The following is a 27410-nucleotide window of genomic DNA, read 5'->3' as shown; positions in this document are numbered from 1 at the left end:
TGTGTGCGTGTGTGTGTAATTTTTTTTTAATGAAAATAAATTATGTAGAAATCTTTGGGGCACTTTTGCTTCACTGAAGGCAGAGGCCCCCATAGTTCTCTTTCTTCTTTTGAGGAAGGAGTATCTTTAAATCATGGAAAAGGGAAGGCGTAATAAATGTTTTGCAATAATTCAATAGCGGTTGGGGCGCGGGTCACTTTAAAACGTGCTGCGTGCTCTCCCGCCGAGCCGTGTCACCAGGCGGCTGGGGCCGCGTCTGCTCACGGCCGAGCTCTTCCTCTGTGGCCGGGTCGCAGGGGGTGCCTCGGCAGCGCACCCCCATCTTCTCAGATGCTCAGCTGTGGCCCTGCGGATCATGAGTGTGTATTTGTGGCTCCTTCCGCCTGGATGGAGAGAGAGCTGGGGACACGCCGAGGCCACCGCCTCCAGGAAGCCCCCCAGGGTGCCCTGGTCCACCCTCACCCTGCTGAGCACCTTGGGGACTTCCTGGTGGTGCGCTGTGCCCGGAGCCGGCCCCTCCCAGGCCAGCAGCTGGTCACAGCCTCTGAACCCCAGTTCACGTGCCTTCTTGTTCTTTTATTTATTGTAAAAGAAAAAAGTGTATATGTGTTTTCTAAAAAGTACACATTGCGCACCCACTCCGAGCCGCGTGCCTGCCACGCGCCGGGGGCATGGCCCAAAGAGCAGGAAGGCCCCCTTGCCCCCGCACGGCGCCGGCAGAAGCTCCGGGGAGGGCCAGGCGGGGAGCAGGCACGTCCGCGGGGCAGGCAGAGGGTGCACACGGTGAGACAGGGCCATGAAGTGACGAGGTGGAGAGAGGGTGCAGGGAGCGGGGGTCGGGGAGCCGCTGAGACCGTGGGGCCAGGACACCTCTGTGCAGGAGCCTCCGAGCGTCCGGGTCGAGGGGCGGCAGATGCGAAGCCCCACGCTGAGAACCAGCTAGGCGCGCTGAGGACAGTCAGGAGCCAGGACGAGGCCTGGGCAGCCGTGGGGGCCACGCGGGCAGGGGCTCGGAGGACATGGGAAGGAGTTGGGGTCACACGAAGAGCGATGGAGATGGCGGCCCGTCCCCTGCACCTGGCCGGGCTTTTCCAGGCGACAGCGGCTCCCGGGCAGGCCCCGCGGACTCGTCCCCCGCCCGCTTCTCCTCGTGTCGCCCGTTCGTGGGTGGTCCTGCTCTTTCCTGGTCACCCTCACGGCCTCTGGGACGGGTTCCAGCCCAGCGCCACCTGACCAGGCCAGAGGGGAGCGGGGGGTGTGCAGAACCCATCACGCCGATGCGTCGTCCCAGGTCGTTCTGTGAGCCTCAGACCCACCTGCTGCGTGCTGGCTCCCTGTCCCCGAGCCGGGGCTTCGACGTGCCCGCCCGCAGCTGGCCCCGAGGGCCTTGGGAGAGCTGGCAACCCAAGGATTACAGAAGATGTTGTCAACAGCAGCGTCACACAATGCCGGAGAGACCCCATGGGTGGCCCAGTCACCAGCAGGGGGGTTCCACACACGCCCCCGACAGTTAAGCAAGGGCTCTGGGCTTGGTGAAACCTAAACCGCATTTGGCCCGCGGTGCTCGAGTTTGGAGCCCTTGTGTATTTTAAGGGAAATTTAATCCATGTGTTTCTGATTCATTTCCACTTAACTCATCAAAATGTTGCTTTAGAGAAGCTATTTCAGTTCCTAGTGTCTTATATTTTTTCTCTCCAAATTTTAGCCTTTTTGTGACCTATTTCCCCGATTCCAGAAACCCTGTCTTGCCAAAAGCAAAATCGCACAGTTTCGAGTTTGGGTCAAAGATGAACGTCCCACTGTCTCTCTCTCCGCCGGGACACGCAGGGACCCGCTCACGATCCTGGGGTCCCCGGGAGCCCAGCCCAGTGCCCGGTCCTGGGACCCAAAGGGAAGCTGGCCGTCGCCCTCTCCGGAGTGGACATCCTCTTCCAAAATAGCTCTCTAAACAAATGTGTTTGCCAACCCAATGAATGCGTAGCTGTTTAACGTGACTATATATGGCCATCACAAACTGGAGAACTTTGATAAACAACAGAGACACCCGATGAATACTGACCCACAGCATGAGTCTTCCAGGAGTTAAGTAGACTTGTTTACGGCAGTGCTATAATTTTTATGCATACCATGAATTTTAAATCATTTTTAAAAATAAAAAGAACTCGACTAGGAATCTCTATCACAGTGATCGTTATCTTATTCGAGTCTGTTAATTTTAAAGCTTTCAAAATGAGAGAAAGCGTTAAGCTTTTAAAAGAAACTATATGTTCTTCCGGACTTTCTCCAAGGTGTTAGTTATTTCTCCTCCCCTGAAAAGATGTGAAGGTGCTGGTCTATGTGGGCAAAGGAATTAAGAAAGATGGGAGTTTGGGGTGTCCTGCTTACTCCTTAGACCCCACAAATAGTTTTTTTTCCGTTAATGAATCGAAAGCTGATCTTTTGAGGTGCTCTTTGCACCAGGTAGACTTTCAGAATTAACTACACAACTAATCTAGGAAAATGTATTTACTGCTATACTAGAAACTCCATAGAAATTAAATTGCTGTGGCATTTAATGACATAATGTGAGTGCTAGGTATACAGATGGCTACCTTACCCAACTGAGGAGGACTCCTCATTCACTGCAGAGACTCATCACCATCACCATCACCACCACCATCATCACCATCACCATCATCACCACCATCACCATCATCACCAATTATCATATCATCATTACCATTGGTCATCACTACCTACCATCATCATCACTATCATCATCACCATCACTATCACTACTATCACTATCATCGTCACTACCATCACCACTATCACTACTCATCATATCATCATCACTATCATCACCAATTACCCATTATCATCACTACCACTACCACTATCACTATCACTCACACACATTACTACCATCACTACAGTATCACCACTACCACTATCATTGTCATTGTCAACAATAATACCATTTACTATCATCATCACCATCATCAAGCTATCATCAATACCATTAATACCATTATCACTACTACCATTACCATTACAGTCACTACTATCATCATCATTATCACTATTACCATTACTACTACCAATTATCACTACTATCATTGCCTATCATCATCATTACTACCACTACCATCATCATCACTATCATCACTATCACTATCATCACTAATACTATCACTACTACCAATATCATCACCACAATGTCAATATCATCACGACATTGTCAAATACCAATTATCACTATCAATTATCACTATCACTATCACTATCATCACTATCAACACTACCATTATCACTACTATCAATACTAATACCATCACTATCACTATCATCATTACCAATTATCATCACCATCATCACCATCACCATCATCACCACCATCATCATCACCACCACCACCATCACCGTCGTCGTAATTTGTTTAAAGAGAAATCTGTCGGAAGTGTATTTGGGCGTGTGGGAGGTAAGGCTGCCTGGCAGGATGATGTGAGAGCTGAGAGCACACGCACGATTTTAAAAGAAACCTCTCAGCTTCCCCCTTGTGGTCTCTCTGGCCCTTGTCCTCTGTCTCTGTCCGTGCACTAGCGGAGATGACCCGGCCACTTGGGTATCGATGCGGAAGACTCGCCAGGGGCAGGTTCACTTTTCACTCCAGTCCCTCGGCCCCTTCCCAAACTCTTCAAGTTTCCACGGCTTAACGGAACCAAGATGTTTTTCTCATTCATGCAGAGTCCGGCGTGGGTCAGCTCCTGTCCATCTGGTGACCGAGTGACCCAGGCCACCTCCATTTTGTGATTCTGGCACACGCTTTCATCAGCATCACCTCTAGCCATCAGCCAGAGCTAGTGGCTTGGACTTCCAGCGCAGAGGCCGTTGGGAGAAGCAGGGGCACGGGGGACTCTGGGCGTGCTCAGGGTCCTTTCCACGGCCCTCCTCTCCCGTCTTCTAAGTCCCATCCCCAGCTCCTCTGGCTCAGGATGAGGCTGGCGTGGGTGGAAGAAGGGCCGAGGGGGTAGGGGGTGAGGAGAGCCTGTGCCGGCTCGGAGCCCTTCCAGCCCCGCAGCCCTGGGAGTCCGGACCCCTGGGTCAGATGGACCCGGGGCGGGGCAGGGCGAAAGGATTTGCCCAGGCACAGTGGGCCTCAGGAACCCAGAAGGGAAATGCTCCACCGCCTCTTGGCAAAGAAGCCTATTTTAAGTAGGTTCTTAGGAAGCTCAGTGTTTACAGATAATCGGGGGAAAATCTATCCTTGACATGTAAAACGATCATAAACCGGGCTTCTGCATTGGAAGCAGATGTGTGAGTGAGGTCGAGTGTGTAATGAGACACCCGTACTTGGGTGCAGCAAGACGGCCAGCCTCACGGGTGCTTCCGTCTTCAATGTCTGGCTCGAACTTGCTCAAGTCGCGTCTGTCTAAGCACCTGCTCCCTGTCTGTCCAGGGCGGCCCGTGTGTGGTTCGTTTGACGACGAGGCGTCTAAGGTGACCCATGGCCGTTGTAACCTGCGGTCCCTCCTTCGGCCCGTGGCGGCGGGAACACCCTTCCACCCGCTGTGTGAGTGCCGGAGCAGGTGCCACGCCTTTGTCTAGGCCGCATCGTCCAGGCCAGCCCTGCGCATGCTCGAGGGTTATAACAAGCCAATGGAGGTGCGGGAGGCACGGGTTCTGACCCTGAGATGAGGAAGGTCAGCTGTCTGGGGTCCTGTCGCCCCCAAATGACGTATTCTTGAGACAGAGCTTCAGACGGTCGGGTCCCCTCCTCTCGTCCCACACTCCCCGCTCAGAGGCACAGCAGAAGGGCTGCGGGTTTTCGGTGCCCGCTTCAGCTCCCTCGCTGCAGGCTGGAGCTCCGGATGGGTGGGCCCTGCAGCCCGTGTCCCTCTGGGGTGCTGTTCACCGGACCCACACAGGACACCCATTTCTGAGGAAGAGCTCCCACATGGTTCCGTGAGGTCGAAGACAGAAACGGGTCCTGGGAGGGGCCTCCCAGCCGTCTCCCGTCATGAGGCCCAGAGCACCCGGCTGAGGCCGGGGGTAGGGGGTGGCCTCCCAGCACCACAGCAGATGCCCCCAGGGACACCGCACCTCCAGCAGCTGGCAGGCCCCTTCCTTCCATCACAGACGAGCAAGGGGGAGTGGGCCGCCGGGCTGAGGCTGGCTCTGTCCACATGTCCACTTCCAGTCTACCCGACACCCTTCGAGGAAGCTGGGAAGGGACAGATACTGCCGGGTGCGGGACAAGGAAATTTCTGAGAAAGCTCGACCCATCCGCAGATGTTCTGACAAAGGACCACAGATGTAATTTTTGGAATGCTTCTCCCTTTCTGCAGGCCAGGGAAGGCCGGTCTGTCTGTAAGCAGGACCAGCGGCCGCCTCGCTGGCCAGCTGTGTGGGGCGCAGGCAAAGCCCGGGCCTCGTCCTGGGGGATCCCGCAGACGGCCGCTGTCAGCGCTTCACGCGGGCTGGACGCGTTGGGACGGCTGTGTCCTTCCCACTGGGCAAGCTGCCTGGGTCCTCAGTGGGGCTGGGCTGTGTCCAGCACACGGTGCTCCCTGACCGGCAGCCACCCCGGGCCCAAGCGCGGGCTCGCACGCAAGGCATGTGTGTGTGGCTCGGCCGAGTGTCCGCAGCCGGCACTGTGCTTGGACGCTTCCTGGGACCACCCACGGTCCCCTTCATCGTCGCTCAGAGTTTGTTTTTCTAGTTGGATTTAGTCTACAAGTAAGTGCCACGGGCCTTCTGGCCCTCAAGAAAAAACAAAACAATATAACACAACCCTGTTTCTGTGTAAAGTGAAAATGAGACCCTGAAGTCTGCAAAGAAAGCTGTTTATCTTATAAATGTGTTCTTTTTACGGGGCCACACAAATCCAAGATAGAGAGCTGGGAGGAAGCAGACTCGCACCATCACCGAGGAGGGCGCACAGCTCACCTTGGACTTCCGTGAGACCTTCCAGAGGGGGCTGCGGCCTGTCCCCCCGTTTATCTGTGACAGGCCCTGGGCAAGGGCCGCCAAAGCTGCAGTGGACACGCGTCCCCCACACGCTCTGCTCTCTTCCTCCCTGACCCTACCCATCCCATTCGCCGGCCCCCACCGTGGCGAGGGCTGCCTTGGAGGAAAGAGCGGGCGATGCCTTGTGCAGGTCCCGGACCGCGGAGGCTGCAGGCGCCACAGCGGACGTCCACCCCTGCCCAGCGGAGCGCCACGGCGACGTCCACCCCTGCCCAGTGCGGTCCTGAGGCCGGCGTCCGGGCGCCTTGCCTGCTTACGATTCTGACCGATGGCTGTCGGCCTCCTGGCTTAACTGTGCTGCAGGGACCACCTGGGCTCACTGTTGTTTCTCGCTCACCTGTGACCCGCCGAAGGACAGCCGACTGACACTGGCGGAGTCGCGTCCTGTGTGGGGCCGGGGCGTGCGGGCCGGCGAGGTGGGGAGGAGACGGCGGTCCTGCCGGGTAAAGCCAGCGTGCAGGTGCCTTGGAATCGGTGTCTGGCTGTTGCTCTCCTGGGCTGTGGGTGGCCTGGCCCTTCCGGGCAGAGGTGGCGGCAGCCGCTGGTGGACTCGGCCCGCGGGGGTGCGGTGCGCTGCTGTGACTGCCCGTGGGCACGTTTGCCGTGGCCTCGCGTCCCCTCGTGCCTGTGCCCTCGCCGGTGGCTGTCGTCGGTGGCCTCTCCACACTCCTGCCGATGGCCACAAACCCAGGGCTCAGCGGGGCGGTCCCGATGTGGACGAGGTCCGTCCTCGCACCCCGCGACAGGGCGAGGGGGCGCGTGGGCGTGCAGACGCCGTGCACGGCCCTCTGAGGACGCGTCCGCAGAGTGGGATCGAGGGGGGACCCCGAACGGCGCTCCGGGCCAGCGGGGGCGCAGAGGAGAAGCGGTTTGCGTTGTCCAGCGCTCGGAAGGCACAGATCGTGTTTATTCTGCGGACCCCGGAGGTGCGCTCATCCTCCCAGAAGCCCCCGTGCTCCACGTGGATCTGCCGAGAGGCCCAGAGGCGGGCTGCAGGCGGGGACTCCGCCAGCCACGCGGCTTGGGGCCTGTGCCCAGCCGTCAGCCTCCAGCTCCCGCCCCGCACCCCGACGTCGCCTGGCTGGCCGTGCACGTCAGGCCTCGGGTGTAGCGGTGGCGCAGCCGCCAAACGCTGGGTGCTTTCAGAGTCGTATTTACTGCTGTGCCGCATCGTTTCCGCGCAGACGGCCGCCGCATGCAAATTTTGCTCCATCTTCTTCTAGTGGTTCGGGCGACGCGACCGATCACAGCGGGAAGGAACTTTGTATCGGTGCCGTACAGATGGGAGCTCAAGTCCCCGCACAGAGATTCAGCTGCCGTGCGCCAAGTTTACGGCCGCTGGCAGCTGAGTTTCTGCACGTGACTTTGACTTCTGCACATTCGCCCACGATCGTCACTGTATGTCGATCGTGGGCGAATGTGGCCCCACGTCTCCATGCCTTTCTCCTCCATTTCGTGAGATCGCCCCGGCCAGCGATGGATAGAAGCCTCGACGGGGAAGAAATGATCAGTTCGGGATAATTTTCTTTTCTGTCCCCAAATAGCCGTGTGTCTGCCTGTCTTCGGGAGTCGGCAGACACGTTTTTTCCGTTGGCCGCTCGATGCGATGTAAACGCGGTTGCCATCCTACGGCGAACTCTCCAGCTCGTCCGGCGTATAAATTAATCAAATTCGACAAACACCCACATTTTTAAACTTTTGGAAAAAAAATATTTAATAGGAGCTGAGCAAAAGACGAAATCGAACCAGCTGCTGACACAGCTGCTTCTTTCTCGTTTAATTCAGTTCAGTCTAAAGGTACCATATGCTGCTGAAAACGATGAGAGGAAAGATGAAATAATTTAAGAGAATAACAAGAAAATACATGAATTGTCAGCATTCTGTCAGATTTAAAGAACGGAGTAGACAGGTGTAGCAGTGACATGTTGGGCTTTGTGTGGCGGTAGCAGTTTGGGTGTGAACAGCTCCTGACACGTGCTGAAGTGATGTGCGAACGTTTCTTCTCCGCTGCAGACGTGGGCGAGGATGCGGGCAGGCCCGCGGGCGTCCAGCAGCCTGTGCTGCCCCGCGACCGGAGCCTGGGCTCGGCCATGAAGGACTGTCCCTACTGTGGGAAGAGCTTCCGCACGTCCCACCACCTGAAGGTCCACCTGAGGATCCACACAGGTGAGCGGTCGGGGTGTCCGGGGAGGGGGAGGACCGCCCTGCCCCCGGTCACACACCGTCACGCTTCCCTGGGCCCACCGGCCGGAACGTCCTGGGTCCTTGCTTCGCGGTCCCCTTCCCAGGTGACACGCAGACGCCCTGAGGTCCGGGCGTGGGGGGCCAGGCACCAGGACGTGGGGCTGGTGGCGCTTTCCCCTGTCGCGTTGAGGGGGCAGCTCCCACACCTGGTGCCGACCGACCGGGATGTCAGAGCTCAGGCTCTGACGCACGAAAGGGGACACGGCAGCCCCTGCCGTCCGCAGGCGGCCCCCCGCACGGCCAGGGCTCCAGGCCCGTCCCTGGGGCTGGGTGGATGGAGGGCGGGCGGCCCTGTGCCGGGTCCCTCGCGGCCACGGTGGACCAGACGAGGGGGGACGGTGCTGGGACACTGTGGTCGCTTCTCCCGTCGGGCGTCACCCGCCCCCAGCGAGCCCGGCCCGGCCCCCCCCCGGCCCCCCGCCCCGCTGCTTCCCCGTCTCCCTGCCAGTCGTTCGCGTGTCGCCAGGAGAAAAGAAAATCTATCTGAGATGTGGACACCTCCATTTTCTTTGATTTTTCTCCTGACACTTTATCTATCGGAGTATGAGCTGCTCCAGCGCATAGACAAATATGCCATCTATTCTCAAAAATAATTGTGGTCCATTTCCCAGGGAATCAATAAAGCTCAGTGTTGTGCAGGATATTTAGTGCATAAGGAGCTCGCGTGCACCTGCGGTTAAAGGCCAGGCGCCCCTCACCTGGAACCTCACCTGGTGCCCGCAAAGCTCCCTGACACGCAAGGACCCCGAGGACAGGTGGCCGTGGGCCAAGGGCTGCGGTTTTATTCACAGTCTGGGGCGCAGTAGAGCAGGGCCACCACCCCGCGGCACCTGGAGGACGGTCACTGCCCCACCTGGAGCACAGCCACCGCCCCACCCCACCTGGAGCACAGCTCCCTCCATGGAGTCCGCCGGGTCAGGCCGCTGCCCGCCGGGTTCCATCGCGCCCAGGCCCGTGGCCTCAGGCCCGCCCGACCCCTCCGTCCCTGCCCCCGGCCCCTCTGCCTTCCTCCTGCCTCCGGTGCAGACGCCTCGTTTCCGCTGCAGGATGTCGTGCCCATCCCCTCCACCTGGGATACGCTCCCCCCCGGGGTCGCTCGGTTCGTGTGGTCCCTTCAGAGGCCGTGCCAGGTGGCAGCTCGGGCGCATGTGCTGCAGGGAGGGCGTGTGGCAGAGCCTGCCCAGACGCAGACCCCGTCGGAGCCGCAGCGTGGAGGTCGGGCCCCCGCGGGGTTCCCGGTCATGGTCGGGGGTGGGGGAGGCCCCCCGGGAGCTCGGCGGGGCCCGGAGCCGCCGTGCCGGGTCTGCGTTCTCTCCTGGAGGGGTAGCTGTGCTGGCCGCTGTCTCGTCCTCAGAGTGTGGCTCCAGAGTCCCCGTGTCAGTGAGGTGCGCCCGGCGACGGCTCACGGCACGGCCGTTCAGACGTGTGGCCTCATCAGGCCCTGCCCGTCCACGTTCCTCTCGGGCTGGTGGGGCGTCCAGGCATCCAGCACGTGGCAGGGGCCCTCGTTGTGCCGTGCACGGGGGCACAGGCCCGGGCCAGTCAGCGTGTCCTGCGCTGCTGTCCCTCTGTCACACAGAGACACAGCCCCTGGTCCAGGTTACCAGGGAGACGGCGGGTCGCCACGGGGCCTCGGCCCTGCCAGCGGCCAGGGGTCAGGACAGCAAGGGTCAGTGCCCCCCACAGCCCCAGGTCACAGTGGCACGTGGCGGACCGTTCCCGGTAAATTAGGGTGGAAGCTGGCAGAGGCCTCTGCACCTGGCAGAAGCAAGTGGCTACCGCTCGTTGAGGTTTTGAAACCTGAGAAAGACTTTTCTCCAAACTTCTGTTTTTCCCACTTCACGAAACTTCTGAAATTTGTGACCAGTAGTTCTTGGAGACACTGAGACGGGGCCATAGGCAGAGGCGTTCGGGAGACGTCCCGGAACGAGGGAGAAAATGAAAGAAGCCATGGAAACGGCGCACCCCCTCGGAAGCGGCGTTTGCCGTGTTTCAAAGGCAGAATGGCGGCCAGATCAAGGTCAATTTCTTTTTTACTGAAGAAAAGGAAGGTGGAAGATTCTTGTACGTGTGCGTTCGGGAGTGAATCACCGCACCAAGCAGCGTCGGGACGCGGAGGCGCCGCGGCACGGGGCGCAAACGTCACGGAGCCCTCGGCGGACGAGTGGACAGCTCCGGCCGTGACGTCCTGCCGTCCGGCCCCGCTCTTCGAGTTCCCGTGGCTTCAAGCCACGCGGCCAGAGGACAGCAGCCCGTGAAGTAGAGCACGTGTTCCCCAAAGCGCCGACTTTCGGAGTTTTCTGTAACGGGCCCACGTGGGCACGGTGGCCTGGCTCGTGGCCACCGCACTGCGAGGTGGCACGTTCGTGGCTTTTCCTACCCTGGCCGTCTTCACGAGACGGTGACCCGCCGTGGGAGGTGACGGACCGCGAGAAGCCGCCCCCCACTCTGCCCTGCTGCTCTGAGGCCCCGAGTGGCCACGTCTCCTGGACACAGGGTGGGGCGGGGCAGGGGGCGGAGCCTGCGGGTGGCCAGGGAACCTCTGCATCCTCAAGCCCCAGCCGGCCCCGCACGGTGCTTAGACCCGGAGGCCACCCCACTGGGCTCCTGCTGCCCGCCCAGCGAGGGGAGGCCGTCGGTCAGGAGCCCGTCGCCGGACACGTGTCCTCGTGTAGTCAGTGCCGCCCAGCGAGTGGGCTGAGGCAGCCAGGTGTCCAGAGGAACAGATACGTGTGTGCGAGGACCTGGCTCACGTGGTTCCGAGGCCGAGGCTCCCAGGTCTGGAGTGACAGCCGGAGGCCCAGGGGTCCGACAGCGTAGGCCCAGTCTGCGTCCAGCGTCCGGAGAGGTGGAGGGCTGCGTGTCCGTCCCCGGCCGACCTCGAGTCCACGGGCCGGGGAGGACCGGCGTCCCAGCTCCAAGACGACCCCCCACGGGGAGTGGCCAGACGGGCCGTGGCCTCGGGCGGCAGCCTGCCTTATCCAGCTGCGAGACCTGGCCAGGGCCCCCGCCGCCCACCTGTGTTGGGCCTCCCAGGGGACACCGTGGCCTCCACAGTGACCGCCGTGGCAAGTGTAGCCAGCACCCGCACACGTGACAACGCAGAAGTTCAGGAAAACGTTAAAAATAAGGTTCATTAGGTTTTCTCCTCAAATTACACGGGTGGTTAATTATTCTGTTTCCTGTGCTGCGTGTGGGGGTCCTTCGTGGGGACGGATCTGCACAGAGCTGCTGGTGGTGGTTTCCTGGGGTGCTGGAGTGGGCGAGGGGAGTGCCCAGAGCTGCCACCCCCAGGGTGTGGGCCTTGGTGATATGCCCTGGGCACTGGCCGGGCTGGACACGAGGGGGTGGCCCCGGCTTGCCTGCCTTCTTGTGGCCAGGCTCCAGGTCTCTGTCCTGAGGGAATCTCTCTCCTGCACCCCAGAGGGCTGTGTGCCCTGCGGGGGCCAAGGGGACTTTAAGGGTCGCCTTCTGTGCACAGCCTGGCAGCGGCCGGCCGACTGAGGGGACGGTCAGCCCACGGAGCTCCCTCACAGCAAGCTGCTAGTGATGATGGCTGCACTCACGTGTCCTCCCAGTACCGGGCGACCCCCGGCCACCCTGCCCTGCGGCAGGGGGCTGAGCCTCCAGGATGCGAAACCGCCTCTCGGAGCTGCCCAGCTGATGGCGGGGCCCGGCTGGCCGGCTCTGCCTCCTCTGACCCCGCTGTCCCAGGCCCGGCCCGGCCCGGCTCAGCGGCCTTGTTCAGGGCACAAATGTCACCTTTCTCTGACAGCGTGCGTCCACAGACTCGGCCGCAGGAGGAAAGGAAGTGACTGTCCCCACAGGTGTGCTGACGCGGCCTCCTCCTTTACCCCGACGCAGACCGGCCTGAGGCCAGGCCACCTGCGCCCCGCGTGCCCCAGTCTCCCCACCGCACGGTGAGGTCCGGGTGGCGCATGGCGTCACCCTGACCCCGGCCGGGAGGGGGCCTTGTTCGGTGGCCTCGGGGGTGGTACAGGCCTCGTGCCGCTGGGGGACGGTGGCTGGAGGCGGTGGGCACAGGTGCAGCCGGCCTAAGCCAAGTGCCCGCGCCTGGCCGCCGACGCCCGTGCGGCCTCTCCAGGCGCGGGGCCAGGAACGGCCCGGCTCAGGCGGGAGCTCGGGGTTGACCCCTTCCCGGGCGGGGGGCGGGGGGCGGTGCTGCTCACGGGGCCCCAGGGGGCGAGTCTTCTTTTCCCTTGTCCTGTGAATCAAAATCCTCGCCTCAGGTGACCAGCAGCCCGTCCGGCCCTCCACAGTCCCCGTTCCCGCCTTAATGGCGTCCTAAACTTTTGTCGAAAATAATTGATTGACTCTAAATTCCCTTAAAAGTTTAAGAGGCAGTGCCGTAGTGTAAATCTCCTGCCCAGCAGTAAGTAGGGAGATCTCCATTAGTGAAATTAACTACAGTTTCTAGGTAGCTAACAACGTGGTATACAGTGGGGCCTGGCTAATGAACACTGCAGTGGGCGATATTTCATTATACAAATTAACGCTCACATTTTAATGGGAAAGTCACATAATGAATCTCGGCTTCAGTGACAGCAATTAGAGACACAGATTGTCCCCTTCTGGACAAGGCACTGCTTAGCAGTGAGCAGCTGTGTGAAGAGTCTTCAGGTTTACAGCACACATCAGCTTTGGGGGGATCGGCGCGCGATTTATACCGACGCGTGGACCCTTCGCAGTGAAAGGCCCGCCACGTCCCTCTCTCCCGGTGTGAGCTCAGGGGGGACGCGCAGGAAGCCTGAGCGGATGCCAAGCGGGAGACGCCAGGGCCGGAAAGCGTGTAGCCACGCGACTTAAAAGTGGAAGCTCTTTGGGAGCCTTAGCAAAACAAACGTCGAGGGGCGGCAGCCCCGGAAGCCGAGGCGCTTCTTTGAGCTCGGGACGGACTTTCCCAGGGGCTCCGCGGGGACCCACCTGCTGATCTGGAGAGGCGCTGCTGGGGATGGGCTCAGGGGCCTCAGGGAGCTCCCCGGAACGCGAGGGTTCCCCGGCTTATCATGGGCAAAGTGACGGCTCGGAATGGTGACTTAGCTAACCGCCTGGTCACTCGCTGCTGAACGTCTAGTACAGCTGCCTGGAGGCGGGACTGGGCTACTGCAGGCGACGCACACCTGTGTCGGGGAGCTGGTGGCGATGACGGCCCGCGGGTTCTCGTTTTACTTTATTATGCCTTTTCTATCAAAACTCTTTTCTGGAAAGGCATCGTTTGGGCCCAGAGACTGGGAGAGGCTTCCCCAGAGACGGTCACCCGTGTCCTGCTCTTCTGGGGGCGGGTGGCTCTGCTCTGGCCGTCCCCCAGATGCGAGTTTAGAAGGGCCCAGACCCGGGCTGCAGGACGGGGCTCTGTGGCCCTCGTGGGGCTCACTAAAGCTTTTAAGGAGGTGCCGGTATGTACAGATGCGTTTTGCATGTGGAAGTCTGATGCGTGGCTTTTCCGGGGGGTCAGCGTGTCTACCCCAGGTAGGACAAGAGGGCAGCGGCCCTGTTCGAGAGGCTTGGCCCCCAGCCCACTGGCCCTGCGGCCTGGGTCCGCCTGGCCCTGAAGGCCTCTGGCATGTGGCTCCTACGAGAGGCAGGTACAGACGCCATGGAGGGTCCTCCAGCAGATTCGCACTCATTCACAGCCTGAGCGGCCAGTCCTCCAGGCGGACGGAGCCGCTGGCAGGGCCGGGGGTCATGGGTGCCATGAGCCTGCCCAGGCCACACCTTTCCACGTCTCAGGCAGAGCCCGCTGGGTGGACGAGAGCGGGGCAGAAGCCGGGCTTGTTAGGGCCAGCCCCGCGTCCGGCTGGCGCGTGTGGCCGGATGGGGGCGCTGACTGCAAAGCAGCTCTCGGCACAGGAGAGGCCGTCCCCACACACTCTGCGTTCACCTGTCAGCCGGACGCAGGAGCTGGCCTTGACCGCACGTCAGGGCTGCTCAGTGAGCCCACTTCTCACCGCCCCCCGCCCCCCTCCCCGTCCAGGCCAGGTGTGAGCAGGCGGCGTTCCGATCACCCTGGATGTGTCTGGTAGAAGGCAATACCCTGTTTGCCCGGGACTCTCCAGGGACGGGCTCACCCCAGATGGCTCTGTCCCTGGGTATGGGGCCCGCAGCGCCCCCCGGCAGGGCCAGGGACTCGGGGCGCCCCTCCTGGAGATGAAGCCAGAGAGGCGAGGGATGTCTCCCCAGAGGCAGCGGTGGTCTGTGGAGACAGGAACTCTAGAGATTTGCTTCTTGAAACCCGGATCCCCAGGGGATGGGCTCATCCCGTGGCGTTCCACTGTGGGCGCTGAGGGGGACGTGGGTGACGGAGCCGCCTGGGAGCCCACAGCAGCGGGACCCCGTGACGAGTGGGCGGTCACACGCCCTGGGCCCCGGCAGACTCGGTGCTCAGGGCGAACCATCCTGGGTTGTCACCGTGGCCGTGGGAGCCGTGCGCAGCAGCAGCTGGATGGAGAGGCGTGCTCCTGCCCTGCGTGTGCGTCTGTGCGTGTGCTCGCGTGTGCAGGCGTATGTACGTGTGCGTGTGCGTGATGTGCAGTGTGTGTGTGAGTGCGGTCTGCGCGTGCGTGTGAATGTCACTTGCTTTAATAACCGCATGACGCGTCCCCTCTGAAAGCCACCGGGACGGGGACCTCGTCCTGCCTCTGCATTCAGTTCCTACTCGTCCAATCAGAAGCTGAGTGAGAAGGGGCTCACACCTGTCTGTGTGCAGGTGTGCACGCACGTGCGCACACGCGCCTCTGGCTTTCAGAGCTGGTGCGAGGCCTCAGGATGCATGCACCAACTTCCCACAGCAGGTCGAGGGAGCACAGGCCCCAGGATGGGAGCCGTGAGCCAGGGGAGCACGAAACAGCTCAGGGTCTCTGGACCCCACCCCAGTCCAGGCTCGGGCACCACAGTATCTGCAGGTCCAGGCGCCCTGCCCTGCCGAGCTGCCCACAGTCACTGCACAGCAGCCACTGCCTGGGGGCTCTGCACAGCGGCTCCCCGCCAGGCCTCGCGGAGGCCGCTGTGGGGGCTTTGAGAGACCCCGGGGTGATCAGCAGGGTTTTTGGGGGCGGGGGTGGGGGTGGGGCCGGCCGGTGGCATTTCTTAAAGCTCCCCGAGCAGCTCCACTCTGGGTTTCCAGAGTGAGACCCCCCTGCCACTGTCCTTCCGAACCAGTGGGAAGGCTGAAGGAAAGCACCCACCAGGCCCCACCGACTCCCCAGCAGGACCCAAGGGGTCGGGACTAGCGAGGGCAGCACAGTGCAGGCTGAGAACCGCTGGGCTGGTGTGTACCGCAGACGCGTGCCCCTCGGAGCCGTGCCCCACGCACCACCCTGTGTCCCTCAGCCCACCCCCCAGACCTGCGGGTGGGGTCTGCATCCCTCTCCGTAGCTCCCGCTAATGAGGCTCGTGCGTCGTCTGCGAACCCTGATTTGATTAATGATTAAGACACACTTAATCATTTCCAGGTGCGTTTCTGAAGTGCAAGCTGAGTCTCACCCTGTACCTGCAGGCCTCACCCCCGGGGTCCCCACTAACCCACGGGCCAGGCTCCCCCGTTTCCATCAGACTCTGTCACAGGGCCCACCACCCCCTTGGCCTCAGGATGCCTCTGCTCCGATGGCCACCGGACTCCCAGGTCAGCCCGGAAGTGCCTCGGCCACAGCGCCTGTGCCACCGAGTGTGCCCTGGCCTCCGGTGAGGTGGGCCCCATGCAGGGCCAAGTCCCTGAAGCAGGAGATGGCCCTGGTGTCTCCGAAGCCACCCGTCCTTACCCTAAAGGGATGGCACCCTCCTGGGCCCCACCAGTGTGGCCAGAGCCACCTGTGGCCTCCGCGTGCAGAGAAGTGGCCTCTCAGCGGGACCCCATCCCGGACCGAAAGGCCACCCGTGAGCCGCGTGCGCAGGGGGCCGCGGCTGCTCCGAGCGTGAGTGAGGAACACGCAGTCCAGGGCACGGGATCCTGTCGTCGGCCAAGCCCAGGCCCGTGCTGCCCCCTGTCAGCCGTGCCACCCGAGCGCCCCGCCTGAAGGACGGGGCACGGTGTCCACGGAGACCAGGCCCAGGAGGACGTCTCCGGGGGCCAGCGTGCAGCTGACCTGCACCTGCTTTTTACCCGGGGCCTGATGGCGGAGGAAGGGGAGGGGCCGGAAGGGCCGAGTTTCCTGTGGACCTGCAGGGGGCGCTGCTGCGAATAAGCTCGCGGGGACTGTCCAGTCCCCCCCTCCAGAGAGCCCTCCCAGCCCGCAGCCTGGACGAGGCCGTGGGCTGCCAGCAGGTCCTTGGAGCAGGTTTACAGCCACACCTGTCGGCCCCCTGCCCGGCCCCCGCCGCACGGGCAGGTCCTAGCTGCACGTGACTGTGGCCGTGCTCCGCTTTCCTCCGTGGGAACAATAGAAGCCGGGCACCGAATTTAAATAAATGTTTAATTCGTGGGGATGATCGTACGTGTTTTAAAACACTTTTTAAAGCCGTTCGTATTCTCTAGAAAGCATTTATTCCGGGCAGATCGTGCATTTTACTGCCGCGGCTTCGCGTTTGCCATTAGCGCAAATTTAGGGGGCTGGGAAGACCAGTAGGTAATGTTAATTCCAAACACAGAAACTAAATATGTTCCGCACCTTTTTATCGCTCGTTTTCTTTTAAGTTTTATGGACCGCTTTTTATCTTACCTGTGTGTCTCTACGTGCTGCGATCACGCTGTACGTCACGGCGTTAACGTCGTAGAAAGTCGGTGTTTACAGTTCTTTATTTAGACACAATGCAGTAGGTCTGCAGATAGCTGAGCCCGTCTGGAGCGGCGCCCTCCGAATAATGATAAATTGCTCGTGCAGTGTGCCATTTGCTAATTATATCCATGATTTACTGCAGAGCAAGACTTAAATCATTCATTTCAGTCTTGCGTAACAGTGCCATAAAATTTTTAGGTTTAAAAATGGTTTCCATGTGTATAATTTAAACAAATTTCCAAGCTATTGTATACACAAAGTATCGCAGCCACCCATTGGTTACACACTCTGTCTTTTTAAACTTCTACTTTTAATGATCACTGTGGTTGGAATTATTATGCTTAATTTTCATAATCATAGCTTTTAAATCTACAGCCGTTCTCACATGTTAGATAAAGAAAAAGATAGCTAATTGTGTGTGGATGGTATGTCATCCGAATAGTCCCAAATGGTACAAAATCATTAAAAAAGCTTAAGAGTACGAATTATTCTTCTATTAAAAAACAGTTGTTCTCTAACTAATTATTAGTTCGAGCTGCTTCGGCTCCGCCGAGCGCCCACACCCCGTCAGCGGCAGCGCGAGATGAACATTGTCCTCTCTTCTCTCCTGCCCACACCCTGCAGGTGAGAAGCCCTACAAATGCCCGCACTGTGACTACGCTGGCACCCAGTCCGCGTCCCTCAAGTACCACCTGGAGCGGCACCACCGCGGGCGGCAGGACGGAGCGGGGCCCTTGACCGCACAGCCCCCGAACGCGGACCCCAGGGACGAGCTGCCCGGCAAGGCGGCCCTGTTCATCCGGCCGGACATCCTGAGGGGGGCCTTCAAGGGCCTCCCCGGCATCGACTTCCGAGGGGGCCCGGCCTCACAGCAGTGGACGTCCGGAGCGCTCTCGCCCGGGGACCACGCCGGGCAGGCCGCCGGCGTGCCTTCCGAGGCCCCTCCAGACGCCCTGAAGGGCGGCGACCTTCCTTCCAAAAGCGGCCACTTCTCCGAGATGGGCCGAGCCTATCCGGGGCCCCTGGGCAACGGCGTGAATTTCCAGGGCTCCTTGCAAGCGTTCATGGAGAGCTTCGTCCTCGGCTCCTTGAAGAAGGAAAAGGACGTGGAGGACAAAGCCCCGCCTGACCCTCCCTCCACCAAAGTGCACGGGGCGGACGGCGGCGAGGGGAAGGCCGGCGGGAAGCTGGCCCCTCGGAAGGCGGAGAAGGCCCAGCACGAGCCGCTGGACCTGTCGGTGCGGCCGGACGCCGCCTCGCTGCCCGGCTCCCAGGTGACGCTGCAGGACAGCATCGCGTGGCACGGCTGCCTGTTCTGCGCATTCACCACGTCGTCGATGGAGCTCATGGCCCTGCACCTGCGGGCCAACCACCTGGGCAGAGCAAGGCGCAGAGAGAGTGCCATGGGGGTGACCGCCGACGGCCGAGAGCAGGCCCGGGAGGCGAGCAAGCTGGCCCTGCTGCCCTTGGCGCAGCCCAGCAAGGAGGTGGCGCTCGCCAGCGCCGTCGGGCCTCTGGACCCTGCGTCGGAGAAGGCGGCCCAGGGGCTGGGCAAGGAGGCGCTGGGGGAGCCCAAGGGCGGCCCCTGGCCCGGCCACGTGGACCCCGCGTTGTGCAGCTTCCCCGCCGGCTTCTACAGGCAGTTTGGCGGTTACCCGGGCACGGCGGGCTCGGGGGCCCCCGGTCCCTGCCCCAGCAAGGGGCCCGATGGGAAGGCCCCCTCGGAAGACGACGGCCTGAGCCTGATCCCCGACACCACGAGCAAGAGCACCACCGATGACCTGTCCGACATCGCCTCCTCGGAGGACATGGACTCCACCGAGGGCGAGAACCACGACGACGACGAGATCGAGACGGAGCCGGACGTGCCACGCCAGCCGCCGACCGCCCTCACCAAGGACAGCGGCGGCGACGCCGGGGACGGCCTGCTGCCCCCGGGGGTCCCGCAGCCGGTCACGGGGCTGGTGTCGCCGCCGCCCCAGGCGTCCGAGCAGCAGTGGCACAGCCTGGGCCTGCACCCGGCCCAGGACCCCTCGGCGGGCCTGCCCAGGCCGGAGCGGGCGCCCCAGGGCCCGGAGAAGCCGATGACCGTGCTGTCGGCCCTTCGCGCCTACAGCTCCGATGGCTTGGCGGCCTTTAACGGACTCGCGAGCAGCGCGGCCAATTCGGGGTGTATCAAGAGGCCAGACCTGTGCGGTAAGTTTCAGAGCCCTCTTCCTTGAGGTCACCGCCCGAACACGGGTGCCGAGCCGTGCGTCTTTGCAGACGGGGGGTGGGGGGCTGACTCGTGAACAGGTTCGAGCCCAGCGTAGACGAGGCCCCCGCCACACGGAGTGCGGTGCAGACAGTCGAGGCGTCAGTGTCCCTGGGGGCTCCGGGTGCAGAGCGTACGCTCCGCCGCTGCGTCGTGGCGATGTGAAGAGCTCCTCCGGGGGGCCCGGGGCGGGGGGTCCCGCCGTGAGAACTGCTCCCGTTTTCATCGGCGTCCCGGGGTGAGACGCGGCGACGTGCAGCGTGAAGCATGGTCAGCTCACGCCCCCCACGCGGACGCGGAGCCCGCGACACCGCAGCGCACTGCCCACGGGCTGGGAGGACAGCGGCCGTCCGTCCATCCGCGTCTCGGCCTGTCTGTCCGTCGCTCTGCCAGGACACTGCGTGGCGAGGCCTCTGGCCGGCGGCGTGTGCTCCCGTGGGTCTCGGGCCCTGCCCGCCTGGCCTCGTGAGCACACTGGCGCTTTGTCGCCCCCCTGAAGAACACGGTTACCCCACGTCGTCCCCGGTCTCGGGAAGCAGGCGCGATGCGGGGGATCGGAGCGAGCGTGTGTCCGCGGGCCGGGGACCCCGCGGCCCCCTCGTGTCTGACTGCGCACCGCTCCCCAGCCCTGCACCGCCGCAGAGACGCGACCGTGGCAGCCCCGTCAGGGCTGGCGACTGCGGCTGCTCCCCGTGCGGAAGGAAGTGGGGGGGAGCGAGGGAGCACATCTCCACCTCTGAACCCCGACCTCCCGAGCACGCAGGACCCGGGGGCCGACGCGGCTCGCGATTTAAATCGATGATGTTCCTTTTTTCTCTCCTTCCTTCACCGAGAGCTGGATCAAGCAGTCAGAAATATGTTTTGAATTGTCAAAAATCACTAAGTGGATTTCTGACAGCTCAAAAAATATTGACAGTTCCTTATGCTGGGTGATTCGCAAGGCCCCATTAGCCAGGACCCCCAGCTCTATTTTTAGCCACATATAATTCATTACTTTTGAAGCTGTTAAAACAATTTTTAAAAGAAGGAGAAAAGGGTTTCACGTCAGTCCATCCTTCCTCCCCCTTTTCTTCTGGGGGAATGATGTGTAAGACTTTTTTATTTTCCCCTAAGGTTGGGGATGGGGTGCTCTCTTTTTTATTATTGCTTGGGGGATTTTTTTACAAGTTTATTTTCTGTTTTTTCAAATACCTAAGAAGGACCCTGGTTCCAGGCAAGAGCCCGGGCGCCAGAAAAGCTCAAACCCGTCAGGCTAAGCCCATTGTTACTGAACTAGCTCGTTACCAGGAGAATGCTCCCTCCTCCCCCCAGCCCGAGGCGGGCTGCCCGCCTCTGGGTCCCCTGGCCCCAGGGGAGGCTGGGGAGCAGCCCGGGGCCCCTGTTCTGTCTCCTGAGCCCTCTGAGCTGCAGCTCTCGGCCCTCCCCCGCCCATAGCAGCTCACAAAACCCCCACATTTCCTGGGTGTGTGCAGGGAGTTTTGCTTCGTTGACCTTGACCCCGGACCCTAAGCCAAGGCCCCTCTCCTAAAGGGGCTTGCAGACCCTCAGGCCGCCCAGCCTGGGGTGCAGGGCCCCCTGCTCCTCCGTGGCTGTCGCTGGCCTGTTCCACCCTCCCGGTTCGGCCACACCCTCTTGCTTTAGCTTCGAAGGGGGTGGGAAGGTCTGGCCTCGCGCTTGCTTGGGCTGGGTCGGAGGACTGTCCCTTTGCCCCAGGATGGGCCTGGGCCTGGCCCTGTCCGGCTCCCACTCCCCCACTGCCATGGTCAGAGCCCTCGTCCTGTCCTCTCGCTGGCAGCTGTGGTGGCCCAGGCCGCGGGAGGGCCAGGCCCCCTCATCCTAAGACGTGACGTCTGGAAGGAAACCAGATCCGCTGAGCTACCGGGTGGGCTCTGAGGATGTTCTTCTCACAGTCAAGTTCGCTCTGTCCAGAACGGCAAGAAGCACAAATAATAGTTGAAAACTTCGAGCCCCCGTTGGCTGGACTTTGCGAGGGGAGGTGACGTCGGCACGCGGCCAGATGTCCACGTCTCTCTCGCTCTCCGCCCCGCTCAGGGCGGATGCCGGCCAGCCCGAGGGCCAGCTCGGCCCCTGAAGAATTACCCCAGTATTTCTCATCTCAGAAGAGTTTGGGGTCTGATTTCTGAGTCCACCCAAATCTCACGTCGACGCCCCAGGACGCAGGTCATCGGGGAGCTGGCATCGTCCGTGTCTCCTCGTGGGTGTGAATGTGCTCGGAGAGGCATCGGTACCAACCGCGTTCCAATCGTGTACACGCCCGCTGAGCTCGGTGGCTCCTCTGACACATGCCGGTGACTTGGGAAAGGTGGCCTCTAACCCTGCGTCTGCGGGCGACCCTCGTCTGTGGCCCTAGTTCCCGGCACTCCCCTAGTGCTGCCTGCTGGCTGCCTGACTTCGGAAACCCTGGCCCTTCACTCCTCGATGCCAGGGACCTGGGTCGCTCCCCCTGCCAGCTGGGCCACGGCCAGCACCGCTGCAGGAGGGGGGCATGAGGGGGGCATGAGGAGGGGGCCCACCTGGCCACGCGGCACACGGGCAGGAGTGGCCTGGAGAGCCTGCGCCCTGCGGCCAACCCTCTGCCCAGAGCCCCTCCGCAGCGCGGAGCCTGGCCTGTCGGATGTGGGCGGGTGGCCGGAGGAGGTGCACACTGCGCCGGGCGCTACTCAGGCCTGGGCTTGGGGCGTGAAGCCCTGCCCAGTGCAGGCGCCCGTTCCCTGAGGCGCCGCCCACACTCCAGGCGATGCCCACACGGCTCGATTCCGGCCTGACACCCGCGGGCACCCCTGTGCTGTCGGCGGCCTTGGACGTGCCCAGCCGTGCTGGAGGGTGTTTGACCTTGCTTCTGTCACGGGTCAGGACCCAGCGAGTATTCATTCGGGGCGAGGGCAGGTCAGAGCAGCGCTTCTGTCCACTGACAAGGCCAACGACTCCTTGTCCGGTCTGGGAAGTTTGGTGAACCGCCGGTCAGCCCATAGCTTGTCGACTGAGAGAGCGTAGCAGGCACAGGCTCCCATGGGCACCGGACAGCCTGGGGCCGGCCTCGTGGCCGGCCTACGGAGCTAGTTTGACCCCAGAGTTTGTGGATGTTGGCAGCGACCTGGGCGCACTCAGTTTTTGCCTTGGCTGGGGCCACAGGGCATTGCGTCTCTGTGTGCTTTGGGGGGCCCAGGGTGGGGCCAATGGGGACGAGCTAGGGGCAGACCAAGGAATGGCAGCCAGGAGAGCGTGGCCCCCTTCGCTCCCCGAAGCTCTGCTCTGGAGCTGCCACCCCCAGGACCCGGGCTGGCCTGGGACACTGCTAGCCTGTCCATCACGGTGCGGAGCCCTCGTGTAGGGCCTCCCGGACCGCGAGACGCCCGGGCCCGGGAGCATGCGGCGAGAAGGCAGGTCGAAGAGTGAGGCCCTCGCTCCCGGCTTCTAGTGTCCGCTTGGAGGAGGCTGGCTCTGCGGCCCGGAGCGAGCCTGCGCCTGAGGCCCCCCCCACAGCAGCGGGAGACGAGGGACCCCCTTTCGGGAGCAAAGGGTGGGGCACGTCGACTCTTCACTGCACGCGTTCCGAATCGTGTGTCGGCGTGTTCCCACGACCGAGGGGCTCGGCCCTGCTCTGGCCGTGCAGGCCCACGGGGGCTCGGACGCTGGATTCTCCACAGGCTGACAGCCCCCGGGGCCGGCGGGCCCTGTGGTCTGTGTCGCATGCTCGGCTCCGCTGGGGCCATGGTCCCGCACAGCCGCGTCACGAGGACGGGCACTGGCCGGCCCCGCTCGCCTGTGGGGGGGTGGGGGTGTCCCTGTGGCTGTCCCTGGAGAGGACGCACAGAGACTGCCCACCCTGCCCTGCCACTGAGGTGAGGCGGGGAGGGCCTCATCCCACTGTGCGCCTCGGCCACGGGTGGCACTGGGCCCGAGGGCCCGCTCCGCCCGCGCAGGCTCCAGGAGCACGTCCCCTCCACGGGAGCCGCCCCACCGCGGCCGGGGGCAGAGGAAGCTGAGGCCCCCGCCCCCGAGGCCAGCTCTGCAAGGGCCTCGCTCCCCACCGGTGACAGCCTGGGGACCAAGTGACACGGGGTGTCAGAGCTTGGGGGTCGGTGTTTACGGGAGAGGCGAGCATCTTCGTGGGGTGCGTGGGGAGCGACGCCGGGGCCTACGCGCGTCGTGGCCGCCGTCACCCCCAGCACTGGGGGCGCAATTCTCCCGGCCGTCAGGTCCCGGGGACGCGTGTGACTTCGCGTCTGCCACCGGGTCACCGACGGCCGTTCCTCAGTGAGTGGGCGGCTTGGCTCGGGGGCAGCTCTGCCAATTCTGTGACAGTGCCGGCCGGGCCCTTGCCGAAGGCGGTCCCTCGGCCCCGGGCTCTGGCCGAGGGCGGTCGTGTCCTGGGCTCCGTCAGGTGTCCCTGGGTGCCGGCCGGACACGCGGAAGCCGGGGGGCGCGTTGTGTCTGACTCGATGGTGTGGCCGTGACGAGGGGAGGTGGCATCGGGAGAAGGTGTGGGGAGACAGTGGGGTGTCCAGGTCTGGGGGTGGCTGCAGCACTTGCCGCGGGCCACGTTCTGGAGCCGCCACCCTCACTCAACGCCCATTTCCGTGAGCCAACGCCCCGTGGGGCGCTCGCAGTGCACAGGTGCACCCGGCTCTGTCATCCCGTCACTCACAGACGGGCCACTGGCTCCCACAGCCCAGCCCAGCCTGGCAGTGGGGGAGGCGGGTGCGTGTTCAGGGCCGGTGGCCGACCCTGGGGTGGGGCTGTCTGGCGTGTCCTGAAGTCCAAGGGCAGGTGCCGTAAGCCAGTGCAGATCCCCGCCCTGCCTGCTCGGCCCTGCTGGCAGACGCTGGTGGGACAAAGCTGGGTGCTGCCCCCAGGGGCCCCTGCGGGATCCGGCACCCCTGGTGGGCCTGCCCCCGCCCTCGCCCGGAGCCCCGATCTGCAGCGTGGCTGGAGAGGCGGCCCCGCCGCAGGCTGGCCCCGGCCCCCGGGCCTGCTCCTGCTCCGCCCGCCCCTCGCTGAGCTGACGGGAGCGGAGCCGCTGGAGCGGTGTCTGCACGGCAGGTCGGTGGCCCTGTGGCGCTCGCGCCGCCGTGTCTGCCGGGCGATCCACCCCGCACGGACGGTGTCTGCGTCGCAAACGCTGGGGACGCTCGGCCTTGTGCACGTTCCTTTCCTTCCGCTGCGTACTTCCCGCTCCAAGAGCTGCGGCCAAACAGCCGTGCTCCGCGGCAGGAGGAAAGGCCGGAAGCTTCCGTCTCGGCTCCACGTCTGTGTCCATGTTCTCCGTGACCGCATGACACCCCACTGCCAGGACCAAGTCCAGGGCGGCAGAACTGGGGGACAAGGTCTCGGGCCTGACACACATGCGGGCGTACACACACTCGCGAGCACACACACGTGTCCACACACGGGCACACACGGGCACATGTGCATATACATGTGCAGGCCCACACATGTACACAGGGCACATGTGGACACATGCGCATACGTGGGCACACAGTAGGCGCACACACACAGTGCACACATGTGTGCACACATGGGTTTATACATGCACCCACGTGTACACATGTGGACACACAGGGCATACGTGGGCGCACACATGCAGGCACACATGTACACAGGGCACATGTGTACACATGTGGACACACAGGGCACACGTGGGCACACACGTGCAGGCACACATGTACACAGGGCACATGTGGACACATGCGCACACACGGGCACATATGTGGGCACACAGTAGGCGCACACACACAGTGCACACATGTGCGCACACATGGGTTTATACATGCACCCGTGTGTACACATGTGGACACACAGGGCACACGTGGACGCACGCGTGCAGCACACGTGCACGTGGGCACACACACTTTCCCTCTCATAATGGGCCAGGGAAGCGGGAGGCAGGAAGAAAATGTGAGCGGGCAGGGTGTCGTCGGAGCAGACCCCGTGTCCCGGGGTGCGGTCTCCAGGCAGGCCCAGCGCCCCCGGGTAAACCTCGCCGCCGTCACGAGCTGGGAGGGGGTCCCCGAGCCGAGCATGCGTGTCGGCACCCACCTTCTTGGGCTGCGGGATCAGAGGCATGCGTGTCACCGCCACGGGCCCCGTCTTAGCTGCCGGGGGAGCCGGCGGCTCCTTGTCCTGAACTCGGACGCCGTCCGCGTGCAGAGCCCGGGTTTCAGATGGGTGGTGCGTCTCTCCTGTCACTTAGCGCCGACCACGGCACCTCTGCACCTCCTTGCCACCTGCTCTGGTCACCTAGACCGTTCTCGCATGAGCCAGAGACGGAGGGACAAGCTTAGCAGCCCCGCTTTCTGCCACCACCCTTGCCTCGGATGCCGCTAGCGCACGTGGTTTCTGCACGGTTTAATGAATGTGCACATTTTCTTGCAGGTAAGTGACCCCCTGTCCAGCCGGTCTGGCTGGACTGGCCCTTGCGTGCCCGTGCTCCTCGGTGGCTCTCTGCGGCTTGTTACCCGTGTACAGTCAAGAGAAGACGGTATACACGTGTGTGTGTTGAGTGACTAATTGCTGTCGGCATAGGTGTGTGTACGCATGGCACGCCACCCTGCGGTGCACGTGGCAGAGCATCAGGGAGGCCGACACGCGGCCCCGCACGCCCGCCCTCGCCCACGGATCGCGGAGGCTCCGCAGCTGCAGCGGGAGAGACACCCCCTCAGAGGCGTGGACCCCGAGCGCCACGTGCTGGTGCACGGAGGTCCCTTCACCGCGAAGAGCCCGACGGGTTCCTGCGAAGCCAGCTCCCCGCAGCGTCTCGGGGCAGCCCCGAGGCGGCCGCGGCGGCGTCACTGCTCATGTCTGATTGTCCTGTCCTTTGTAACACTTTAGAAGAATACAGAAAAGTGCAGTAATTATCTTTCTCCACATATTTAAGCAGTAATGTTGCTAGTTTAATATTGTGTAAGGTCGTCACAGGGACCAGGAACAGGTGACCGTCCGATTCCTGTGAATGAACAGCACCCTGACGGCCTTGACTGAGAAATGGCGACGGAAGCAAACTGTGTAAACGTGTCCGGGTTGTCTGTGCTCCGAGAGAGCTGTCCGAAGAATTAGAAGCCGTGTGAGGTGTCCCTGTAATGAAGGCATGTAAGTCCTAACGAGTGTCGCTCTCCTGATAAGTGTCAGACTGTATCTTTCCTGTGCTGTATGCTGCGTTACAACTTAGGTCATTCACGGATGGAACGTGAGACGTACTAAAAATGCTTCAGTAACTTATCTCGGTATCGCTAATAAAAAGCTTGAAACCTGAGCTCAGTCTGAGTCATTGTTAATTCCTCACAGCCCCCGCCCCCGCCCCCTCGGGGGCCTCGCCAGGACTCGGGGGCTCGTGCCGCGGTCCCACGGCTGTTTGTGGGGCGACTGGTCGTGCTTCCCAGCCACCTTTGGGGGGCTCCGCAGGGGACAGTTCACAAGCAGGAAAACGTGAGTGGTGGGCTGGGTGCGGGGACAGCCAGAGGACACGGGCTCCGCCTCTGCGCAGGCGGCGCAGCATCTGGTCCCAGACCGCTCGCGCCCCGGGGCTGGGGGAAACTGAGGCTCGGCGCGGGGCGGCCCGAGGCAGCGGGTGCGGTGCGCGGAGGAGTCACCTGCGCCCTCCCCCGGGTTCTCATCTGAAGGCCCTGAGGCCCCATCGCTTCTGCGCACGCCTCTCTCTGCGGAGCGTGCGGGGTGTGCGGGGCGTGCGTCCCGCTGCTGAGGGGGGACGCGGGGACGGGGAGGGACGCTGAGGCCTTGCGCCTCTGTCGGGGTCGCTCGGGCCGCCCCGGGCACTGTCCACCTCCTAAGGTCACTCTGCACCCCCCGGGGACCCCGCTGGCCCCATGGCACGGGCCTGGCCAGTCCGGCGGGGCTGGGCTCAGGGTCCAGGCCAGCGCCAATGGCCTTGGGACGGGACAGGGGGCGCTGGCGGGAAGAGCTGTCCCTGCGCCTGCGCTGAAGGCGGAAAGGTCCCTGGAGCCCGGTGACCTCCCCCGCCCGGCCCGTCCCCAGCGGGGTCTCCCCGCGCTTGCTGCCCAAGCAGGGGAGCTTCCTGGGGGTTCCCAGGGTTGGGGTTCTCAGTCCATGAGCCTTCTCCCGCCTCTCATTGCATGGCACCCCTGCCCCCTACCCCCCATGCCCTTAGCACTCCTACCCCCACTTCCCGCCCC

General features: G+C 62.6%; 1 protein-coding gene across 12 annotated transcripts in view; it reads left to right on the top strand.

The window, feature by feature from the left end:
* The window catches only part of ZNF536 (zinc finger protein 536), a 341362-nt gene that overhangs the window by 208066 nt on the left and 105886 nt on the right, over window positions 1–27410 (top strand). For 8 of the 12 annotated variants that reach the window (XM_039880733.1, XM_039880730.1, XM_039880735.1 and 5 more), the window contains 3 exons: window positions 8023–8175; window positions 17610–19181; window positions 25786–26512. In XM_039880733.1, the coding sequence (XP_039736667.1) occupies window positions 8023–8175; window positions 17610–19181; window positions 25786–26114 (2054 nt within the window). In that variant the 3' untranslated portion in view covers window positions 26115–26512. The other 4 variants (XM_039880741.1, XM_039880740.1, XM_039880738.1 and 1 more) reach the window with 4 other exon arrangements.

Source organism: Pteropus medius, unplaced genomic scaffold (assembly GCF_902729225.1).
Source record: "Pteropus medius unplaced genomic scaffold, Ma_sr-lr_union100, whole genome shotgun sequence".
NCBI classification, from domain to species: domain Eukaryota; kingdom Metazoa; phylum Chordata; class Mammalia; order Chiroptera; family Pteropodidae; genus Pteropus; species Pteropus medius.
The sequence above is the reverse complement of the archived record's forward strand: the minus strand, read 5'-3'. Positions and strand labels throughout refer to the sequence as shown.